The sequence below is a fragment of the Haliotis rufescens genome, unplaced genomic scaffold (assembly GCF_023055435.1).
Source record: "Haliotis rufescens isolate VD_foot unplaced genomic scaffold, xgHalRufe1.0.p SCAF_13, whole genome shotgun sequence".
NCBI lineage: Eukaryota > Metazoa > Mollusca > Gastropoda > Lepetellida > Haliotidae > Haliotis > Haliotis rufescens.
In genome coordinates this window covers 26,110,134-26,126,291 of record NW_025963813.1, presented here as the reverse complement: position 1 = coordinate 26,126,291, position 16,158 = coordinate 26,110,134, and the positions used below count along the sequence as shown (strand labels likewise).

General features: G+C 39.9%; 1 protein-coding gene across 2 annotated transcripts in view; it reads right to left on the bottom strand.

Moving 5' to 3' along the window:
• The window catches only part of LOC124110770 (solute carrier family 12 member 9-like), a 37,404-nt gene extending 22,828 nt beyond the window's left edge, over positions 1-14,576 (bottom strand). Inside the window, exon 1 of one of the 2 annotated variants that reach the window (XM_046470166.2) lies at positions 14,023-14,576. In XM_046470166.2, coding sequence (XP_046326122.1) covers positions 14,023-14,323 — 301 coding nt within the window. In that variant the 5' untranslated portion in view covers positions 14,324-14,576. Of the gene's footprint in view, positions 1-1,652; positions 2,114-14,022 lie in introns of those variants that run through there. The other variant, XM_046470164.2, reaches the window with a different exon arrangement.
• Between the last annotated feature and the right edge of the window lie 1,582 nt (positions 14,577-16,158).

Below are 16,158 nucleotides of genomic sequence, written 5' to 3'. Positions count from 1 at the left end.
CAACAGTCAACACCTGCCTTGATCAATGTCAAACTGTCATAATTAAACTTTAGTCAAAACTTTCCTCTTTTTCCTAAGATAAGATTAGTCTGGGAAAATTGATCTTCAATTGCTTAATATCTCCAATATCTTAGTTTTGAGATATTATTTTGCACGGGGATATTTATTTTTCGAGCCATTGAGGAATTTTGTGTGTTGTCCTCATGGACACGTTCTGAAGTGAATAATGCTGGCAATCTATTTTAGAATGATTCCAATCTGCTTTATGAATTATGTTTTCTCTGGCAAATCATTGGATAGCTGCTGAACAATATATAAGTTGGCTGTGTGTTAAACAGGCTGTGTGTTAAACATGCTGTGTGTTAAATGTGTGAGACATAGACCTAATCGCAGAACACTATCAGAAATAAACATGACAAAGGTACTGCCACAAAAAATATATGCATCATTTGGTAATTTGTATTGACTGAGATATTAACATCATTAACATGAGTAGTGCCTGTTATGTATCTGTGACACTGGGCCTAAGAAAATAGAGTCATCAGCATCAAGCCACAATAAATTAATGGCTAGATTGTCATCCATGTTTACATAATTGTGAGCATGGGGAGGTGAAGACATGTTATTCTATGTGATACTACTTATTCAAGGTATCTGAGTATACACATCAACTGTCGACGGATGTGATTCACATGAACATGACTGGTGAAGCAAGAATGTATCATTGGAGAAAGCAATGAAACAAGAAAAAGGTTTGTATTTGGGGAAAACAATATCAGATGGCAGGGTGTTGAGGCAGGCAGGGGTGAAAATCTAATAATTAATTCATATGGTAGCTACCCTTTGTCCTTGCTGCTTCAACAAATGTAAAGGAAGTAAAATTCAACGGTGCAAACATGACAACAAAAAGAACTTCATGCTCGTGTATGCACTGCAACCACTATTGCTTAACATGTAGCAATATGAACTTCAGGTGTGTTCTGTTCCAGCATTTAACAACATGTGAGAGAGTAATCAAATGCTGGCACAGACAATCTATTTGCTTAAGACTTAGGACTAGTTCATGCACCAGGAAGCAATTGTTGTTTTTCCTAAATACTTGAATAGATACATTTTTAAGCCTTGTGATTTTATAGAATTCTGACCACGATTTCTGCTGAATGTACATAATTTCATCAGGTGTTTGAGTGTGAACATTGAATATTTGTCATTGTTCATAAAATATAGCAGGTGTGATGGGTGTCTAAGGGTGTTTATGCATCAATTTTCATTAGGATAATAATCATCAGAGATCATGGCTCCAATAATATTGCAAATGTTGATTAAAACTAAAAAACAAATTCATTTGGGAAAGAATAGCTTTAGAATTTGTCATATCCTTATCAGTTACATTCAGCACATGGGTAACACAATCATGTTAACTATTAAAACAATACTGTAATGATGCTACCAAAATGAATCTCTGTATGCAATGATAATACTTAGTATATAGTATTATGTTAATTATTTCTAAACATGCTAAATATATCGCCTTTTAAAGGCAAAAGTATCGATTTACTGCATCGCCGTTCATTCATCCATGACTAATGTGATGAGTACTGCAGCTAGTACAGTACAGGACTACAGGTTGACAGCACTGCAGGTGTACGTACCTCCTCTTAAGAACAATAGTGTGCTGAACATGGACAGGGCGATGGGACAAAACACTCCAGCAAACGTCCCCAGTGTTCGTCTGGCACTACCCGCCGCCCTCCTCTCCTTCGTTGATCCACTGTGGATATAGGTGGCACCGGCATTACTCAAGCTACGCGACAGGGACCAGTAGAACGGAGATCTTAATTGAGGCCTAGTCTCAAAATTTTCAACTTCACCTACGCTGTCAGACGTTTCGGAAGGCGTTTCGTTTGCTGAAGCGCCATAGCTGACATTACCCGTCGAGTTGGACAATATTGGGTCCTTGTCATCCTCCATTGCGTTGACGTTAAAAGGAGCACATGACCTATTCATTGGTCTAACACCTGATCAGTGAATCCGATAGCAATATATGTAGTTCACCGTGATTCACTGCAGTCACTCCAGTCAGCTGAACCGGAAAGCACATGACATGACGTCACATTTGTGCGCAGTGAGGGGCGCAAAAGGATTTGAGCCACGTGCATTTGTTTACAAAACAATGTGATTGCTGGAGTTCCACATACCAGTTCTATTAGCGATATATGGCCGCTGTACAAGCAGAATGTATACTGATAGCTGCTAAATCTATTTAGCTGCAGTTTGTAGTTTCACGCAAAACTTCACACAAAGGATTACGAGGGGTGGATGAAAAGTTCTGAGCCAAACGATGATGAAGAGCGTTAATGGAGTTGGTTGCTAATCATTTTTCAGCATATCTCCTCCGAGGTCCCCACACTTACACCGACAATGCTGGGGTGCCTGGGTCCCATTGGTAGATAATGATTGCCCCTGGTAGTGTAAACAGTCCCCTACAGCAGAAAAGGTATCGGTTTACTGCGTCAAGCTATATTCATCCATTACTTGTAATCCAGGATAAGTTGAACCAACTCACAAAACGCGTTTGAGACAATTCGGCGGTGCAGAGAAGTTGGTTTGTTACAGGTATGGGAGGGTGTACGCGTGATATGCACGTGCAGGTCATGACGGTGAAATTTACAACGCTCCCGTGGACACACGTCCACACGTGATGCTCCTGAGATTATAAAGAGATCGGTGTGACAAGTCGACACCAGATTCCTCTAAAAGTCTTTTGATAGAAGTTAATCACAAACAAATAAACATGTCAAAGCTAGGTAAGCATGGCCAAATCATACATTCTCAGACTCGAGAGTCGGCCTCTGATGTCATAAATTACATGGAGAATGTACAAATAATTCTCAAGCAATGTCAAATTCTAGCATTGCGACTGGTCTGTCTGTAGATCTACGCTAAAGCGCATCAGAGCAGAAAATATCGAGAGTAGTTCTTTCGCCCAACCAAGTCGCAGAATCGTCCAGTGATCAAATCCCAACTTGACCACTTCGACCAGTGCGCTGTTCGCCAATTCGTACACAATTCATATGTAGTGCGAAAACAACTGCCAACTCTAGACAATATCTTTGACATGATCAAAACTGATCTGTATTGTGAGGATTCTTGAGAAAGCTTACGGTTATCTCTAGACCGTATGGGATTTAGATGGTGTAAAACGCAATCAAATCGCAAGGTGTTACTGGAACGGAAAGATATTGTTGCAAAGCGCATGCAGTACTTACGTGCAATAAAAAATACAGAGATGATAACCGGCCAATCATCTTTATTGATGAAACGTGCACGTGGTTGTATGTGTGCCACACTACCCACAAAGGTAGAGGCTGATATGGCTGGCTATAGGTGGGGTTCAACCCCCGTCCGGGGTCGAAATTATGCTGATCATAGGACATGCAGGGTCCGAGAACGGTTTTGACCATATATACGGTGTATATTTGATGAAAAACTAAAAACAGGTGATTATCATGACAAGATGAATTTGGATAACTTCTTCAAATGGTTACAGGAAAAACCGATCCCCAAATATACACCCAAATGCGTCATGGTTATAGACAACACGCTATATCGTGGCATCGTGTGGATAACTGTCTAACAACCGCTCACAGAAAAGATGAAATAAAAGCATGATTGCAAAGGCAGGATATTCCATTTGACGACAAGATGCTCACAGCAGAATTGCCGTTTCTTGCAAAGTCTTACAAATCTGGTCCCGTGTACCGAGAAGATACCATGCTAAAACAACATGGAAATACTGTCCTGCCTCCTTGCTATGCCGAGTTAAACCCAACTGAGTTGATTTGCGCTAATGTGGTGATTTTTGTTGCCAAACAGAACTTGCAGTTCACAAAAAACATAGATTCAAGCTGCACGTGAAGAACGAATGTCTGCAATCGGTGGCAAGGAAAGGTCAGACTGTTGGAAGCATGTCCGATGTGTTGAAGATGGCTCCTGGCATCCGGGATGAAAGATTGGAAGAGAAAGGGAAAACATCATTGTCGAAGTCGGGATGGGAAGACTAGTGCTATGATTATCCAGTTATCTCAATATAAATCCAGCCAGCAATACTACATTTACAGTATGCTGAAACCCCATAAACAATCACATGGGATTAATTAAGGCGTATGTCATTGAGTCAACTATCACTATGTTAAGGTCTCTACTATCTTCCCGAGGCAAGGGAGTTAACTGACTATAAAAGTCCTGTACTGGACTTTTAAAGTCAGTTAACTCTCTTGCCTCGGGAAGATTGGTATCTACCTTCACAATCATTTTGATGAATGACATGACTATTCATTGTTGCTCTCTGGGAAGAAAAAAGGTATTCCATTTTTACAGCAAATGAATTATCTTCATTGTCATTGATGTTATCCATGCAAATTTGTTGTCGCCATTTTCACAGTCATCGGATTCCTGACATCAGCACGTACTATTATATGTTGTTCAACTCACCTCAGCCGAGACAGGACACACACTTATCCATTGTACTACTTGTCGCGGACCACTCGCTGCCCCTTTCTTCACAATGGTACACGCCAGTGGGAGGACCTTATATATAGTCATACGGGGTTAATTGTCAGGTCACAACTCAACTTATCCCGGCTTACCAGTTACGTGACGACTGCCGGAGCCATCACCCTGCCAGCTGATGGAACTGACTTTTCATTCTTCTTCGGAGAAGACGTTAGATGTTTCCACTGTGTTTCCATCACTCTGTGTGATTTTAGTAAAACCAAGACTTATCCATGGTAACAAATCAATGATCTAAATTAGCTCGGTTCGCTTCAAAAGGACGTAAATTCTTACAATAGATGATGAACCAGGAGCGAGAAGGAGTCAGAAGTCTTGGAAGCCATCTTGCTGAAACCTTTGTCATAATCAGTTCTTTCCTCAGAATGTTCTCAACTGTTTCATGAGAGATGCCTTCCGTATTGGCTGTGTGACGTGGAGTCGTCAATCATTCATAAATATATCACGTGCTTTTATCAACACTTTCCTTTACAGTTGTCTCAATTAGGTCGTCCTGATCTTGGTGGATCAACTAAGATGCCCCAAGCGCACGCGGTTATGAAATTCACACGACATATTAATATTTTGACCACATTTTGGCCATTTTTGCAAGGGCAATTCCAAAAAATTCACTACCCTGGAACGGAACCTGTAACCGGTTTTAATCCTGTTCATGGATCATTTGGTCACCTTAAACACGACAATTAAATATGCCAATAGTGCTAATGAGGTTGAGTGGGTGTTATCGTACCCCGATCGCCTGAATCTTTTGCTCATAATATCAATCACTTCATTGTTTGGTCTGGTTCAAAATGATCAGTAGACAAGGGTTTCGAGAACGTAATCCCTAACATTGAATAATGTAGCAACGCAGTTAGAAAACACATGTATACTGACAACCTTTATGACGAATGGCCATGGCCCATATGAAATACCTTGATAAATGTCAGTTATTCACAGGTATGTTTATAGACTCTCCATACCTGTACGACCGTAACACGCTGCAGGCTGATTGCTAGGATGTATACTACTCAAAAGAAGTTAAAGAGCACCCGATGTTTTCATATGACTACAGTTATCTGTCATAGCTTTTCGGTATTGCAACACAACCTTTCAATTGTGAGTGTTCTTTAACGTGTTTTGAATAGTATATATATCACCTGGTACAGATAATTTGATGTTTATATATTGATTTATACATGATAGATGTATTTATGGAAAATAATGATAATATGAGCATAAAGTATATATGTCAGGTGTATAATTTACATTCGGAATTGTGTTCATTACACGGATCGGTGACTATGGACGGTGACTAGGGAGACTGCAGTTCACAATCTCATGACGTTGATACTGTGAGCACGACATGCATATACCTCTTTGATCTGACTGCACCATACAGCGCTCAGTCTGTACTAATATTTACGGAGACCGCCTCCGTGGTCTCTGTGTCTCCGTCTGCCCGGAGAGCGGAAGGTCCTGGGTTCGACCCCGCAGCGTCATACCAAGAGCGTTAAAAGATGGTACTTGTTGTTACCCTGCCTGGGGTGCGGCATTAAGGGGCGGTGTTATTCACCTCATTTTTACGCAATTCCATACGACGTCGACCGTGTTTCCCTTGCTACAGGTTGTTACATAGACGTATCGGACCTTCTCTATCCTTTCTTTACTGTATACAAACTAAGTCACATCTCACCTGTACGAAACACGTCATGCTTTTTAAAATGGTGACCTGTGACCACTCATTCACCTGGTCTGCTAAAGGGAGATAACCAGGCTGGAGCAGCACCCCCTGTTAACAACTCGGTATTGAAGTTGTCTTACCTTGGTATCATGACATGAATGTGTTTTTACAAGTCACGACATTATAACACACTGACATGTCATGCATGCTGACTTGTCATCCTTTATTTACTGCAATGTCATGCTATATTGTATACTGACATGGCATGCATGCTACTGTGTACTGACATGACATTACTTATTCTACGTTCATGCCATGTAGTACATCTGCATGCTAGTCAAATAGCTAAAATAAAAGACTGCCTGTTAGAAAGAAATAATGATTGTTTCCGTGTCGTAAATATCATACATTTGGAATTATAACTGTAACATAATTAATACATAGTTTTGTATTCCTAATATATATTTACGATACGGAAACACTGGATGGTAATAATCTCATAACCATATGATGTCATAAAATGACAATAAAGGTTGTTTAAGACGTAATTCTACTGAATGAAAAAAGTTTAGAAATTGCGCATGAATACATTTTTTGAGTGAACAGCCCATATAGTGCCCAATGACCTGCAGTCATGTTTGTCGCTATGTTTCGGCAACACATTTGAAACCCCCTCTGAGCATATTGGGGACGTCAGTCTATAGTTTATTGAGAAAGAAGGCTGGTTTATGGAGCTTGAAAGTAGTTCCTCATTTGCATATTTATCGGATCATAAGACCAAGCTTTTCGGATTGGCTTATTACATCTATACCACAAGCATATACATATATACATATATACATACATATATGATAAATGAGCACATGCATTTAAGCTACCTGACTCATGAAAAAAACATGTCATGTTTATCAGTTGCACCATGACAAGTATGTCAAAGTGTTGGATACATACGGCAATGTCATGCATGTCCCCAACTATGAACTAAACATCACTTATTGCCATGAGTCACCTTATTTTGTGCAGATATGGAATTGGTTTACAAGTGGCAAATAACACCACGGATACACATATATATATATAAAGAATAATTAAATCAATTAAATTAAACCTTTACTCTAACATGCCGTAAACATATCATAACATATATTTAATATTTACTAAAACTAAAGAACAATTAACAAAATGTTATTTTGTATTGTATCAATATTGATTATATTTTTACCACATACTCCCGGGAAAAAGTTGATAGCAGAATATTTAAGACCTGACTTTGAAAACGTAAAATGTATACTTGCAAAGCATTATATTAATGTATGAATCATCATCCATGTACCGTGTAGAGTTATCCACATTTGCCCCAGAGCAGCTGTTGATGTTATAAAGCTGATTAACGCACCACAGCGTGTCGTCATATACACGTGTCTGCCCGAGTGACTCCGGTTACTGCACACTCATTTACATGTATTAATTTCACTCACTGAAGGATTAATATTTATAATCCTAAAAGTTGAGTATTTTGAACGAAACACCAACATGATCTTGACATAACAGAGAGAATTTATGGATGCCAACTTCTTTTTATGAGGAACACATCGTATATGCTTACTTCGATTGAGCTCCATAAATTCTCCCTCTTATGTGTATGATTTCTAAACGCCACTAAAGACTTGATATGATCTTTCATAGTTGAAGCAGTGATAGTTCACCGATGACGATGTTTTTTTCAGGTATGTTCAATGTTTGATGAAAGGTAGATTATGTATATCTGATAAAATTGAAGGGAATATATAGTGGAGGATAAACTGTGTGACCAATGGTGGCGTGGGCAGCTGTGAAACCTATAGATCTACATCAATGCATGTCCACACGTAACGGCAGACAACATCAGGCACACTAATACATAGATCTGTTATCGGATGCCGCAAGTCATTGGATCTCTCAGTATCAGTGTCATGCCAGACAGGCTAGTGGAGGCTTGGAAAGCTACCGCAATGGAACCGTAGCTCACCTGGTACAAAAGTCTAAACTGTCAACACACTCGGTAACTTATAAGGTGAAACATAGGTTAAACATTAGTCTCGGTAATGATTCCTACATTGGGTATAACGGATAATTTACTGTTAGGGTTTAACTGACCTCCCCATCAATCATTTATGAATGATCATTATCATTATGATATGGTTTGCCTGAAGAGTAATGTTAAGGCCATACGTTCCAACACTCTAATTTACAAGTATGTCTCCACATTTTCAAACAAATATATGACTCTACAGTGAAACAGGTTACAAAGAAAGAAAGATCAAGCTGTATACAATGTCTGATTTCTATAACGTCTAGTTATTACATATTTGACACATGCAAAATCTGTAAACCACGAAGCTATAGACTAAAATGGTGACCAAGGTGTACATATTCTTAGGTCAAATATTTCTAAAAGTAACGTTTAACATTTCTGTTATCAGGAAAGTGAATGTTCAAATGTTGTGTATAATGTTAACGCCCGACTGGGGCGGCAACCCAGTTTGCACGCACTGTTTTCACGTGGAGATTACGGTTAAACCTTCCCGAAATCGACATGATTGCGTCGCCAAGGCGGCTTGGGTGCAGTGACAGGTGACAGCTGATTGACGGTGTAAATTGCTGTTCTGGAAACACTGAGGGATCGCCTCAAATTTCTCAGTGCAGACAATCCAATCACCATATAAGGATGTAATTGCACGCGTGATGTAAATATACGGTTAAAACATACGTATGTATGTATGTATGGAGTCTGAACGTACGACTCCATGGCAGGTGTGTTTAACGTAAGGTATTGATATTGATTAAAAAAGCTGATTAATCTGTATTCGGCTAAACCACCAGTTAATGCTATGAGTAAATATTTGCAATTTGCCAATAAATACTAACTTTCACAGCTACTTTGCCCTTGACGCCAAATGGGATCTAATTCGGCGGATAATCGAGACTTGATATTCTCTTGTATTAACGTTTAACATACCTTATTATTTGATGAGATGATCCCGAATCAATAATAAAGTCCACGTTAGTCCATCATCTTCTTTACATCAGAGAGAGAGAGAGAGAGAGAGAGAGAGAGAGAGAGAGAGAGAGAGAGAGACTTTCTAAAGTACTTGCTATCAAAGCCCACAGTCATTCATGATTTATATCAAGGTACTTTCAAGTTCTCAGCAAGATTTCTTCAAACGTCATTTACTCCGGTTGTTAGGTACGCGATGTATCCCATAGATCCCTATGTAATCACGTTTTTAAAGGTACAAGGCTTACAATTTGTATTTTTTTCTTTATCAAAGTATCTTGTAAATGATTTAATACTGGCCATATTGGCTATATAATTTGAACTTCTAATTAATGTATTTTTTTAAATATCCAGGAACATAAGCTTCATCTACCGACAATTAAATACCACGACCATGACACGTTAAACCGCTGTCTCGCTAAAACGCCTCACTCCTATCCTCTCGTGACTAATGCACATATCGTTAATAATTGAATAATCTACATACATTATTCCATTTTTTTATTTAACTTTATCATAAATGTGATGTGTTTGCCGAATACATTAATAACTTTCATCAATTCACAAAAACATGAATGTCATAGAATGATTGTCAAGGGACTTTCAACTTATGAATATAGAGTTTGTAAGCAAGAATTTCTTCTAACGTTTACACTGGTTGTTAGGCACACAGTTTATCTACGGCTCAGCTACTTAGCCATAGTATAATCAATAAAATGTGTCATAATAATAATAATAATATCAAAATATCTGAAATAAATTATGTCATATTGGCTATGTTGGGTCGCCGATATATACTTACAAAATTTAAGTTAAAAGGTTTTGACAATCTTCAGCAAACCCTTAATTAATCTATCGATTTCTCTCCTTAACGTTATTACTTTCAACACGTTGAAGCTAGCACATGTCTGATTTCTGATGCTTCGTCCACGGAGACGCTGCTTTGGCCCATGTCGTTGACGATTGTGCCATTACAGTTGTTATGTTTTATATATTAAATAACATACCCTCAACTGATATGGTTTGATAGGGTACAGAGTTGCGTCCCTTAGTCGTGTCAAGAACCCCAGGCCTGCTTCGTCTGTCAGCTGTCGTGCTTGTGAGAGGTCGGAGTCTATGGCCTTGTGGATTTATTGTTTGGTCGTGATTTGTTAATTTACGTAAAATGGACTACAGCGTAGGACAAAAGAAAGTATACACTTAAAAATTGGATATGACCAAAAACTTACAAATGTTAACACGTTACAGGCTGTAAACAGTCGCCGTTACACTGCAAACGCAAGGTCCAAAACACAACTATGATACCCGTTTCAAATACATCACGATTGAAAAAAAACATTTCTTGTTTGTTCATTTAAAAAAAAATGGGCGTACGTTTTCTTTTGTCCGGCAGTTTATTTGGAATTAATAATCCAAAACTTTTTCTCATGTTTTTTTCTGTTACATCGTTGCTTGGGGCAACGTGACATCACGAACCGACAATACCGCGTTCGTAACTATATAAATACCTCGACCCTGACATGTTAAACCGCGGTCTGGCTATAACGCCTCATTCGTATCCTCCAGTGATTAAGAGGGTACGGGGGGCCCAGTCGTCTAAGGCGCCGCGATTCGTTGTGCAGAGTTGCGTCCCTTGGGCACGCCAGAACACCCGTCGTTTTTAGTGTGTCAACCTTACGTCACAGTAAGATTGAAATGACGTGAACAATGTCGCTCGGTGACGTTAACGATACACTAGTGCATGTGAAGTGATATTAGCACCAGTAAACATACGATTTTTATGAACTCGGTTTTTCCAAACTCTGTGTGTAACAAAATCGTTTACCCCGTTCACATGCGCCTCTATACATATTTGTGTATGTGTGCATACGTGTGAAGATATACATCCCTGAGTATACTTGTCATGTGAACGCGTTTACTCATGTGTGTATATTTACACCAGGAGCAAATTTGCATCATGTCTGGAGCAGGTGCAAATGTAAATGTAAATTTGCACTGTGTGTATATATTGCAATGTGAACGTTTATGTTAACGTAAGAGGATGATCTAATTAATCTGTTCTTTTGCACTCACCAAACAAATTGTCAACAGTTGCCAACTTTTATGCGTATATACAGAGTTGAATGGACGGTGTTTTCTTTTGGTTTCAAGGAGTCAACTCTTTGTGTACAAATTAAATCAAACACGTGTTGCTGCACGCGACATTTTCGGTGAAGTAACTCTCTTCTCATTCAACTTGGATTGACAAACAACCTGTTTACATACTGTATTTACACACCTAAGTTGATTTTCACGTATGTATAGTTACACAGGTGAAAAATTACTTACGTTAGTAAATGTTGTGCATGTGAGCGGGGTAATAGACTAACAGATGCCGTAAATATGTGATGCTGTACATTTCATTCATAAATACACGCCTAAGTCAAATGTAAAGGCGTAAGTTATTTGTCCATTGTCACCTTGGTATTGTGACGTCATAGTTCTCCTAAATGTCACGTAACTATATGTTACTACTTCATGTCCGTTATTCAGCTATGGCCTGATGAGACTCGTACGTGGTACGAGTTGAAAGCGCTAGCCAATTAAAACTGTGTTCAATCTTACTCCACTTATTTAATTACTACTATTTATATATATCAATATAGCTGGTTTAGGAAAACTAACGAGAACGTGAGAAACTGACTTATATTATTGATGCTTATACAATGAATATCCGATAGAACGATATGTATATTTAAATGAATAAGATCCATCCAACGACAGGTGCAACTGTCAAGTTTGGGTATCGATTATTACTGAGAGAATATATTTCATCCATAAAGATGCGTTATTATTCGATTTCAAATTCACGTTGCTGGCTAATGGCGATCTTTGCGTCACTGGATCTTCGACCATTAACTATGTATTGAAGATTTATGCTGCGTAGACGGGATTTTATACATACATTTGTATTGTTCAACAAATCTTTTGCTGGAACTACGATCATGCTTGTTTAATCATGGAACCTATACGTGTCTATGGCATGGAGAGATCGGTTATTTATTATCAACGATCGCCACATCCTACCACGATATGTAGTTCCATATGTATGTACAATGTACAATGAGCGAGTGAGTGAGTATGGTTTTACGCCGCTTTTAGCAATTCCAGCAATATCAAGGCTTGGGGACACCAGAAATTGGCTCCACACATTGTACCCATGTTGGGAATCGACCAGGGTCAACAAATAAGTTCATTCAGTCACACAATTGTCAATTATAGCATTATAAAAAGCCGAACCTCCGTAGTCCAACCGTCTTCAATCAGGACACCTTCACATAGAGGACATAATCTCCTCAGTACAGTGGACACCTATCAATATGGACTTTTATAGAGAACTCTTTCAGGATATCGAAGAGGTTCTATAAAACACACAACGCACATATTGGCATATTATAGATTAAGGACGGTCTTCTGGTCAGCATCGTGACAGAGTGAGTATTGTTTTACGCCGCTTTTTGTCATATTCCAGCAATATCACGGCGGGGGACACTTGAAATGGTACATGCACCCATGTGGGGAATCGAACCCTGGTCTTCGGCGTGACGAGCCAACGCTTTAACCACTGGGCTACCCCAGCGCCCCTCATCGTGATAGAGCTGGTACATACAAATATCCAACTAGCACCCGTTACCCGTCAGAATCGCGGTGTATAGATTTCACAATGTACCAGGCAAAATGGCCAATACATAGAATTAACGATCGTCCTTTCAAGAGGTACTTTTATGATAATGTTTGATTCAACACATTCGCAAGAGAACATATATATCTGTTACATTTTCTTTGTGTGAATTCACACAATTTTCGAAGTGACTTGGCTATGTTTGTAACGTAAAAGTCTCTTGGCTATGTTGTGGTCGACAGTGCATGAACGATTATTGTACCGTATCTCTAATCAGTTCGATATACCGGGAACTTTACCTTCCTGGAAAAGTTTTATTTCTTTTTAACTAATCACATATGAACCATCTGTATGTGAAGCCCGGAAACACATGTGTAATATACATCTCAGACATAACGACGTTCAACTGTAGTTAACATCAGGCAGCAACAAGCGCCTGAACGCGACGCGTCCGATCAGACCCAAGACTGATACGAGAAAACGTTGGTGCGCTTGTATAAACGGCTTGGGAGAAATATGAATAGATGCTTTATGTTTAACCTTCATAAAGAGTCTAGTCATACATCCACAATTGTTCTCTGTCTCACCGCGAAGATCAACACGTTCCGGTGACTGATTATTTTCTTCAAACATAATTGTATACAGGCCCGAAGAAATGGGGGGGGGGGGGGGGGGGGGTTCAAAATACAAATAACTTGTTATACCGTGTGAAACATTGGGCTCAGGATTAAACCCCCACCTTATCCCACCCCACCCCATTGAAATTCCTTCCTACAAGCCTGCATGGTTTAGGTATAGACACGAATCATGTGCACGTCATGCCTGGAGGACGAATGTGCAGGGTCTACTTATAGACTTCTAATTGACAGTATTTCACTCAGTGATAGGCCGAAATGTCAGACCTCTATTTGGCATTTCCCTATGACATATCCATATAATTATATATACTGCAATTGTAAATAATTGGTTTACATTCCAATACATTAACAGATAGCGCACAATGACAATTACTCTTACGATTCAAACTGGAAGGATGACTTGTATAGATTAGAGGAGTAGCAGTCCTGCATATTCGGGCTATATATTTACCTGTTCGCAGGAACAAGTTATTTGCAAACTGGCCCAGTGCCACTGGAGCGAACACCCCAGCCAGCGTATCCAGGTTGCGTCGGAACCCAAACACGTTGTATGTAGCATCGTAGTGATCATCAAATGTGCCGAAGAGAGAGGAAAAGAGTCGTTTGTACCAGCGTCTAGGGGGTAAGAGGGGTGCGTTTTCGTTGCCACCATCTCCCGGTACCCCATTAATCTGTAGGCTCTCCAGGTGAATAAAATTCCTGTTTGGGGTATCCTCTCCAAGAATTCGTTGCGAACCATATCCGTTCCTCATAATTCAGTGCTGCAGTTTCCGACAATGCTCTCATGTGTAGTTAGGTCCTGAGCTGGGGACAAGCTGTCGCGGTAAGTTAAACAACAACGCGGCACTGTGGTCGTGTATAGTTGATATGCTTATCACCAACCAGTATAACTGTCCGACACTGGCTCGTGGAACTACACTCGTCGCTCGCGAAGCTTGTATCGTCGCAGAAGGACCGCCCTGTGAATCATAGCACTAGCGCACTCGCTCGGCCACTACTAAGATCAGCTGTTCGTGTACAGCGCCATGCATTACAGGCGAACAGCTGTCGCCGTGCTTATCCTGGGCTGAATGAATTGTGAAGGATTATCGTTTGTGAAACTTCATTAGGCGTTTTTCACTGTTTCATTAAAATATTATATTTTCATCCTTTATAAGTATATAGTATACAGTGCTTTTGACCAGGGCTGGGACGAGTCCAGATTTACTACCCGGGTACCCGATCCCCTATTACCCGGCCCTACCGGAGTACCCACTGCAGGTCTCAAGAGTTGGGAACAAAATGTCTGATTGGGAATTGTTTTATCGCAGCCCTGGCCAAAATTATTTAGATACATGTATCAAACGATCAGTACACTGAAGTTGACTGAAGCTTTATCTTTACTCAAACATATACAAGTCAAAAGGAATGTGTACATCGTCAGAAAAAAATGTGACATTAGCGACTTGTAGTGTAACCACTGAGCTATGGTGAGTTTTTGTCAAAACAAAATATCACGTGACTAACCACGGGTCCGGGTAGTCCTGTGGGTACCCGGGTCCTACTCAGGACCCACCTGACCCGAGTACCCGAGTGACCCGCCCCAGCCCTACTTTTGACCGTGCATCATGACTTCATATTCGTCAGTTTTGTACAACGAGCTCTCTTGATGCGTCATACATGCTTCGTTATAAGGCCACCGTGTGGCAGAATTGCCTTGTTTAATGATAGTATGGAAGCACCTTTTGAAAAAGCACGGTTTTCTATTATGACCAAATTAGACACAAGATTATAAAAAAAATATAATATGAAGGATTAGTGGTGTGTATTCATGAAAGAGGCTACTTCCATTTGAATGATAATTTGAATATGGTATTTACATGTCATTTCTTCATATCAAAGCTATTAAAATCTATCACTGTATTTAGTAGAGATATCATAATAATCCTGCTATTTGTTACATGAAATGAATTAGTTCGTGTATCTTTGTTTCTCAGTTACCGGACAAAAATAATTCAGTTTCCAGTGTGTTGTCCTGTATTGATTGCAGCGTTAGAACAGCATGTGATATAATCTCCCCAAGAACAGCGACGACGGTAATGATGACGTCAAGACAACGACACCAACGTCCGCGAATACAAGACGTTCGTTATATAATCAAGACTCTTTTTAGAACACGATCATCACGTTATGCCTACCGTGGTGAGCAGAGAGCCCGTGTCTCCATGTGTTTCACCCAGACACATCTCAACACCGCTGACCCTGTTTAAGAGCAACTTCATAGAACCTCACCCTGGTATCACCCCGTCACGGGTGTGGGTGGGTGGGTGGTTGGTGGGTGGGGGGTAATGTACTTGTATCAGCTGTAACCCTTTCGCGTGATAATCATACAACATGGGTACTCAACAGTTGGATGACACTACTGGTCTGTTACATTACACTTGTACATACAAAACCTCGTTAAGCTGGACACCTTGGTTTCCGACCACTTCTAATGGGCATGTCAGCGTGTCTCGCGGCAGGAGCTGCGCTTACCATTAGAGATCGGAACTATTTTGGGGATTGATTTCATCTGAGTTTACATATCAACTCTAAATGAGGAATATAC